At 32.8% G+C, this 8,977-nt stretch overlaps 1 protein-coding gene across 5 annotated transcripts; it reads left to right on the top strand.

The window, feature by feature from the left end:
• On the top strand, positions 1-7,638 carry LOC107624877 (the record flags this gene model as incomplete). 5 transcript variants are annotated; one of them, XM_016327352.2, is given in 7 exon segments in its annotated part: positions 1-613; positions 807-1,511; positions 1,617-2,528; positions 2,694-3,446; positions 4,417-5,285; positions 6,589-6,697; positions 7,290-7,638. In XM_016327352.2, coding segments are annotated over 7 exon segments (3,997 nt in total), but the record flags the coding sequence as incomplete, so codon positions are not given.

Genomic DNA, 8,977 nt, shown 5'->3' with positions numbered 1-8,977 from the left:
TGTTCCAAAGCTAAAAACCTTGAGGTTAACCAACTTGTCTTGTCTTATGGAGATTGGCTTTGAACATGACGCAATTCTTCAAAGAATAGAGTCATTGCTTTTAGAGAATTGTCCTAAATTGGATAATATAGTACCTTCAGAGAAGAAAATACGTTTCAATTTCTTGACCAATTTGGAAGTGGTAGAGTGTAAATGCATGAAATATGTAATGACACTTTCAACAGCTAAAAGCTTGGGTCAACTCGTCAAAATGAAGATAACCAATTGTGAATCTCTGAAGGATATTATTGTATCAGATCGTCAAATAGTAGATGAAGTCAATGAACAGAGCAGGACTAATAATAAGATAGTTTTTAAACAAATGAAAGCTCTTGAACTTGTATCTTTGAAGAATCTTAAAAGTTTCTGCAGTTCCAAGATTTATTCTCTTGAGTTTCCATTATTGGAGAAATTCGTGGTGAGTGCTTGCCCCAAAATGGAAAAGTTCTCTGAAAAAGAAATCAAAACCATGCCAACAATTATGCAAAAAGTGTATGTTGTACGTGATGAAGAGAAGAGATTGTGCTGGAATGGTGATTTACGAGCCACAATAGAACATATATACAATAAGAAGGTAAATTGTGTTTCATTCAGCTTCTTTTTTCTTTTTAACTTGAATAAGGTAAAATCGAGTTACTTTCATCACACTTCATTTTCGATTATTGCACTCGATTTAAGAGTTATTTACATACATATATTATGGATAGAAAGTTGATTGTGTTTTGGGATGTGCTTGAATCATAACTTTATTTGCAATATGTTGGCAGAAATATTATGAAGGTATGGACAAAATAAGTGTTTCCGAGCATTCGGTACTTGAAGAAGGCTGGAAGACTGAAAAAGCTCTTGACAAAGGTTGGTTTCACAGTTTGAAGACTTTGACGTTGGAAAGGTGTAAATTTGAATCATTTGCAATTCCATCGTTTGTTCTTCGATGTTTGAAGAGCCTAAAAGAATTGGAAGTGCGAAATTGTAAAAACATCACATGCATTTTTGAAATGAATGACATCAAGGGAACATTCCAGTTGGAGAAGCTCACTTTGGAAGAGCTACCAAATGTGACTCACGTTTGGCCCCAACAGGATAAACAAAATGACAGCCGCTTTCGAAATCTGCAGCAGGTGTCTGTCAAGTCTTGTAGAAAACTGAAAGCCTTGTTTCCTGTAGCCATAGCTACAAATCTTAAGATGCTTGAGCAACTTGAAGTACATTTTTGTGATGAGCTGCGAGAAATTGTTGAGAAAGATAGCGGTGGAGGTGGTGAAACAAAAAAGTTTGTGTTTCTTTATCTAACACGGTTGAGATTGTATAACTTGCCGCAACTCGCTCACTTTTATGATGGAATGTTCACTTTTGAGTGTCCAGAGTTAAACATTTTGTATCCGTTCAACTGCAACAAATTTGACCTATTTCAGACACCACAAGGAAATAGCCCTCCAATTACTAGACCACCCCTTTTCTCAAATATAAAGGTGATTATTCTCTTAATTTCTTATCTATTAAAATCCAAATTAAACACAAACTGAGGCAAGCAGTAAGCATGTCCTTTATTTTTCTTCTTTTTTTGTCTTTAACAGGACATTTCCAAGGTGAAAACTTTGAGCATGAAATCGAAGGACACTTGGGTGCTAAAGTCATGGTTACAGCAGTCCGAGGATCTTGAACTTGAATATTTAAGGGGACTAATGTTAACCTTTGATGATGATGTGAATAATGAGTACTCTACTTTGCAGTGTGAAATACTTGGGAGGCGGACACCCAAGTTACAGAGAATGGGCATTATGAATTCCACAAGCCTCAAGAAGATATTGTTCCCCCATCAAAATCCCAAGTTCCTTGAACACTTAGAGTACTTGTCCCTAAGCTGCCTATTTGAGCTAAGCTCCATTGGCGGGTTAGACTGCTTGGCAAAGCTCCAGGAATTAATTGTTTGGCGTTGTCCACTTTTGAGGGCAATAGAGCAATATCCAACCAATCTGAAAAAATTGAATGTGGTTGGATGTCATGGATTACAGTGTTTGCTCACATCCTCTGCAGCAGGAAGCTTAAAGCACCTTGAGGAGTTGTACGTTTATGATTGTAAATCATTGAAAGACATAGTGCAAAAAGAGCAAGATGATGAAACAGCCACAGAAGAGATCATCTTTGAGCAGCTAAAGCGCATAAGTCTTCAACATTTGAGAAGCCTGGAATGCTTTTATCAAGGCAATGCTGCCTTGAAGTTACCCTCTCTCGCTCAGGTGAAGATATGGATGTGCTCCAAGATGACCATCTTCTCTCAACAATTGAGAGATGAAGATCCTTCAAGAAAAATCCAAGCTTCTCTCTACGAACCAGATGTTTCGGTCTTCACCATCTTCTCTGAACAATTGAGAGATGTAGATCCTTCAAGAAAAATCCAAGCTTCTCTCTACGACCCACATGATTTGGTCTTCGAATTTTCTCAAGAGGTTCTCAACGTTGTACTAGGAAAGCAGTTCTTATATCAGGTGCGGATTTTTATAAATTAATTAACGAATTCAATCATGGAATGACTGAGATGTGGACGATTATTTCCCACTTAAAAGAACCAAACCAAGATGTGTTACTTCAATTACTTTTCTATTGGATCAGCTGATAATAATATTAATAATCATTTTCTTCAATTATTTCAGACAGCTTTATTTCTGAATAATTATCCTGAACTGGAAGGGAAATGGGTTGGCTCATCAGAAATCCCAGTTGAGTGGTCTTTTATCGGTTTAAAATATTTGGAGGTGGATGGTTGTGACTTTTTAACAAATGCAGTTCTCCCATCTCATTTACTTCCTCTTCTAAGTAATTTGGAACAGCTGCAAGTGAGGAAATGTAAACATGTTGAGGCAATATTTGACGTGAAAGATACATCAGCAAAACATGATGATCCTGTTACATTTCGCCTGAGGACAATTGTTTTGAAAGAGCTTCCAAGTATGAGGCATGTTTGGAACAATGATCCCAAAGCAAGTCCCTTCAGCTTTCCATTTCTGGAGGGAGTTGGTGTTCAGGAATGTAAACGAATAAAAAATCTGTTTCCAGCATCAGTTCCCAGAGACTACCTAAGGCATTTAGATGTGAGAAAATGTGGGGAGTTAGAGGAGATTGTTGCAAAAGATGAAGCATTTCCCCAAGATGCAAATAATAAAGAGATTGATATGTTATTCCCCCAATTGACCTTTATGGTGCTATGGGCTTTGCCAGAGCTGAGATGCATTTGTTCTGGAATGCAGAATTTGTTAGATCAGTCTGTTGTCTTAACAAGATTATACGTTTTTAGTTGTCCAAAGCTCAAAGCTTTTGCAGCAGATATTCTTAATTCATATCCAGGGGGTGAAGATTGTTTTGCAACTGATGATGACAAACACAGCTTTGTTTCTTCTGCACAGAAGGTATGAAATTAGTCAAAATGATAGGTATCAAGTATCATACATTTTAATTAAAAATCTTTGGGTTGGATACATAAAATAAAGGTCATTAAAAAAAAATCTCATTTCATTATATATACAAATACAATAGATATATAGCCTCCTCCTTCCCTTTCTCACTTGTACTGTTCCACACTTTTAAAAAGTTTTAAAGTTGGTTTAATTTTATTTAAGACAAATTAAGTTTTTTCTTTTCAAAAGAAATTGTAGTTTGCAACTTTTTCCAAAAACCGAGTTTCGCCAATTCTACTATTGAATTATAATTTCAATCATGCTACATGTACTCTAAAAATTAACTACTAATATAAAATACATGTTGAAATACAAAATAAACATTGAAAATGAGTTAAATAGCACATGTATTTATATACAAATACATTATGCCTGATTTAGTGACTAGTTTTTGTGGCACATAACATTTTTGTTAAAATTTTCCTACTATAAATCGGACTGGTAAAAGTAAATTCGAATAATTACAATTAACTTATGTTATTTTAACATATAATATGTTTGAAAATTATAAACAAATTCTAAATATTATATTACACATATTATTATCACAGAACACATCTTGGCCTCTTGGGTTTCTTCCTTTATGATTAGAAAGTCACGTAACTGAACCCAATTTTTAGACAATTGACAGCAATATAATACAATGTTTTACCAAGGATACTTTTAATTTCAAAGATACTATAAATAAAAATGTTAGTTAAAAACATAAATTTAGTGTCTTGAATTTTTTACTAAAAACCACATTAAATTATTTATTTTGATATGTTTAAACAATAATCTAATAACGGTAGTCCGACATATCATACAGTCTGCTTATTTTTCTTATTGTGAATAAAATATGATCACTGGTTTTATTTCATATCTTAAGAAAGAAAGGAAGATTCTCAATTACCTTGTCTTTATTATTGATTTCACATCCTAGGTTATTACATCCACTTTTGAGGAACTGGTGCTGAGTAAGGAAGATGTTACAATGATTGAGAAGGGACTACTTCATGTGGACCTCCAAAACTTAAATTACTTGGGACTGGATAGCTTCAATGATAATGAATCAGATGAATTTCCAGATGTTTTCTTTTCCAAGGTGTCACTACCGAAATTAACGGAGATTCAGCTGGTAGATTGCGCCTTTAAAGATATATTCCGTCCAAAAGGGCCTGACATTGATTATTCCAAAATCCTCTCGCAGCTTAAATATTTGGAGATTAACAAACTACACAACCTCTATTCGATGGGGTTTGAGCACCTCTGGATGGCCCCCCTTCTTGAAATGCTAGAAACGTTGAAGGTTTCGGAATGCAACTTGTTGAAAAATTTGGCAGCATCATCTGCCGTGTCTTTCTTCTATCTCACTCAACTGAAGGTAGAGAATTGCGCAAGATTGAAATATTTGTTCAAATCTTCAACTGCCAAAAGTTTGGGTGCACTGCGAGAATTGTCCATTACCAAGTGTGAATTATTGGAGGTAGTAGTGGCTCATGAAGAGGGAGATAAACCAGAAGATATGATACTATTAAGTAAGCTTGGTACTTTGTCTCTCAACGAGTTACCAAAACTTGAAAGCTTTTACACGGGGAATTCAACTTTGTATTTCCCAGGGCTATGTAGTAGTTTATTGTGCACGATCACTAAGTGCAATAAGATGAAGACTTTCTCTCATGGCGACGTGCTACCCAAGTTTATGCAAGGGAAAATAGATGAAGACCCTTGGCATGGTGATCTGAATGCCGCAGTCCAGAAACACTTTCAGAAAGCAAGCATTATCACAACTACTTACCCCTGGACTTATATGTGAGTGTTTATATCAAATGATGTGCTGAATTAGTTAATTCTAAGAAAAGATCTTTTTCAAAATATCTTATAGAAAAGTAAAAGTAATTTTATGTTCGGATATCTTATACAAAAAGATCTTTTTATTTATCAATTATGTTTGGGTATAACCATATAAAAATACTTTTTTGTTTATTTATTACGTGAAAAATATCTTTCTTTAAAGAAAAAAATCTTTTAGGGCTTGTTTGGGTGAACTTCTAAAAAAAAATCTTTTTTCGAGTTATCTTTTTTTAAAAGATCTTATGCAAAAATAAAAATAATTTTATGTTTGGATATCTCGTACAAAAAGATCTTTTTATCTATCAATTATGTTTGGGTATAACGATATAAGAGTACTTTGGATATCTCGTACAAAAAGATCGTGAAAAACATATTTTTTTTAAGGAAAAAGATCTTTTAAAAAAAGATGTAAATTACAGTTTCTCAAAAAAAATAATTTTTTTATTTTTCTAGTGCTTTTACTTTTACTACTAGAAATTTGCCAAACACGCTAAAAAAATAAAAAAGATATATTTTAATGAAAAAAGATTTTTTTTATCAAAATAATGACGTCCAAACAAACACTTAAAAAAATGTTTTTTTTTTTTCGAATGTTTTTACTTTTACTACTAAAAATTTACAAAACAGACTAAAAAATAAAAAAAATCTTTTTTTGTTAACTTAACGGCATCCAAACAAGCACTTAATGCGCTCATTTTGGGTGTTTTCCTCTTGATTATATCTTGGGTCATTTTCTTATTTGGTAAATCTTTTTTTGTTAACTTAACAGCACCCAAACAAGCATTTAATGCGCTCATTTTGGGTGTTTTCCTCTTGATTATATCTTGGGTCATTTTCTTATTTGGTATGTAGTGATGAACGGTTTGGAATCACTTTATATGTACTGAATGGAATTTTTACCTAAGACATGGTGCATTCTTCCCAACCCCTCGTACTAGACGAATTGTAGTGGTTTACTATTAGAAGGTAAACAAACCAGAAAAATTGATAAGCTTTTTAACCCCAAAAAAAAAAGAGAAGAAAAGAAAGCAGGGCTTTATTTCTTTAAAAAGAAATGGTTATTTTTCATTTCGTTAATATTCTTATATGTCTAGGCAAGTCTGTTTGGATAAAACAAGAAAAAAAAAAAAGAGAGAAAAAAGAAAAGAGATCAGAGAAGTGTACCCTTTTTATAATGAGAAAAAGAGAAGGCAATACACAGTTTGTATCATTTCACCATTTAACAATAGTCCTTTTGTGAAACGATAATAATTTGTTTCAGGGACTTGTTGCCTACTGAGAGAAGCTTATTGTTGCTTTCATTCATCACGCTGGCCCAGAGTGCTAATAGTACACTCAAGAAGAAACAGCGCAGAACACTTGAATTGCCAGTGAGTACGGTAATTTTCCTGCTATTTTCGCCCTCAATTTTATGAAAATAAGGAAATGAAAAAAGTACATAGATATATAGCATATATAACAAGTTAATTTTGTGAAATAGAAAGGCTCAAGTTTGACATAATATAATAGGTACAATTTTATTTTTGCCTGAATTGCATCTGGCACAATAGTAAGGTTGTTGCCTTGCATTTCAGCCCTTTTCTTAAGAGAGTGCTTGTAAGAAGATTTGAACACTAACTGAAGAGTCAAGGTTATTGTAGTTTTGTAAACTTATTTGAAAACGCTACTTGATGCCACCTCAGCTCTAAAATATGCTTAGGGTTCTTTTATTTGTGTCTATTTGGGGTGCTACTTAGCTTGTGATTTGTCCATGACTCCATGTTATAACATGAGGTGAATAAGAAATAAAGGAAGGAAAGCTTTCAACTTGTGCTTGAGAGTGAAGTATCATGTTTCTAAGGACTGTATATGTTTGTGATAACAGATAGAACTAGAAAATGTTCAACATAATTGTCTTAATGTCCAATCATTTTGAGCCAAACTAACATAATTATTTCCAAAATTTTCTTTGTGGAGGCTCAGTGTCCCCCGGAATACAATGAGAATGTAACTGGATAGCACCATGGTGGCAACTACTAATGGAAGGATTTTCTTTTTCGGCCGGAGTGTAGTGTGCATGAATAAATTACCTGTGTTTCTGCAGGAAGTGTGAAAGGAATAATCTTGTATTACAGTAGCTAGATGTGTGTGATCTTTTTAATTGCAGAAAGGATTGTCATAAATAAATTGTACCTGTAATTTTACAGGAGGTGTTTATGTTTTTTTTTAGAATAAAGATGATATGTATGTTCACATACATGGAGTTTGTATTGTTTTAAAACTGGAGGTGTGTTTTAATTTCAGCAATAAAGTTCACGTGTTATTTCCTCAACTTATATGTATTCTTTATATTTTGTTGTTGATTTTTTGGGTTATTTCTTCAGAATTAAAAATGGTTTTCATGAATAAAACTGGGAAAGAGGAGGGTCATCTATTGTACACACCATGCACATACACACAAGTACCAGCAGACAGCACCTTTTTTTTTTAAAAGTAAAGGAGCTCAACACAGTAAGGTGGAGCAACAAAAGAATCAAGACTAAACAATAATAATAAACAATCCATAGTCATCTCCGGCATTGTCATCAACAACCATTTGGATCAACTCTACTCCAATCCTTACAACTCGTAAGCGACCTAGTAATAATTTCTGCATTTCCTGCTTCTTGACTCCTGAAAATTTTATCGTTTCTTTCCATCCATATATGCCAAACAATAGCAAAAAATCCAATAGCCACCTATTACGTTCCTCCTTCCTTACAGTCACTTCTGTTTAGCTTTCAAAATGTTGCTTAATTGTCCCTGGAACAACCCACAATCTGTCATAATCAAACAACCAAGCACACCACACACGCCAAGTAAACTGACAACGAAAAAACAAATGGTGGAGGTCCTCAACATCCTTTTTGCATAAAACACATGCTATCTAGCTGATCAATAACGCCTAACTTTCGTAATCTTTCCTTAGTATTGACTCTACCTTTTTACACCCTTATTCCTCTCATTTCTAGTTCAAGGACTTATTCAGCTTTTTGTTTTAAATTTAAATGAATTTCAGAGTAAATTGTACAAATAAAATAATCTGACCCTAATATTACTCAATTATCTTAAATATAATCTTTTAAAAAATTTATGTAAATCTATCAAAATTGTGTTACAGAGCAATGTTTTATTAGGATTAAAGACATAAATCGTGCTTGAATGCCATGATTTAACTTGGATGAGACTTCTTTATAATTTCATTAGAAGCAACCACAATTTAGGTGGTGGACATGGGCGTCTAAATCATCTATCTATCTATTCTTATTTTTATTTATATAGTTGATACCAATTCTTTGTATATTGGATTTAAGTTATATTTTTTTTCTAATGATGTCACGTATTAACCGATAAACTTTTAGTAAAATATTAAAAAAGATTAAAACCATAACTCCCATATATAATTAATTCATTTATTACGTGTTATTATTCAATGAAAATATAAAATATTAATTAAATATAATAAATATTTACATTAAAAATATCATAATAATAATAATAATATTACCATAATAAATTTGAAATTACAAAATATTCAAATTTCATTATATTTGATCTATTTATATATCGACTTTTATCACTATTATTTCATTTCACAATTTGTAATTTGTCTATAAAAAATATTTATACTA

Source organism: Arachis ipaensis, chromosome B02 (assembly GCF_000816755.2).
Source record: "Arachis ipaensis cultivar K30076 chromosome B02, Araip1.1, whole genome shotgun sequence".
Taxonomy (NCBI): Eukaryota; Viridiplantae; Streptophyta; class Magnoliopsida; order Fabales; family Fabaceae; genus Arachis; species Arachis ipaensis.
Note: the sequence above shows the minus strand (reverse complement) of the source record. Positions and strands in the feature narration are given on the sequence as shown.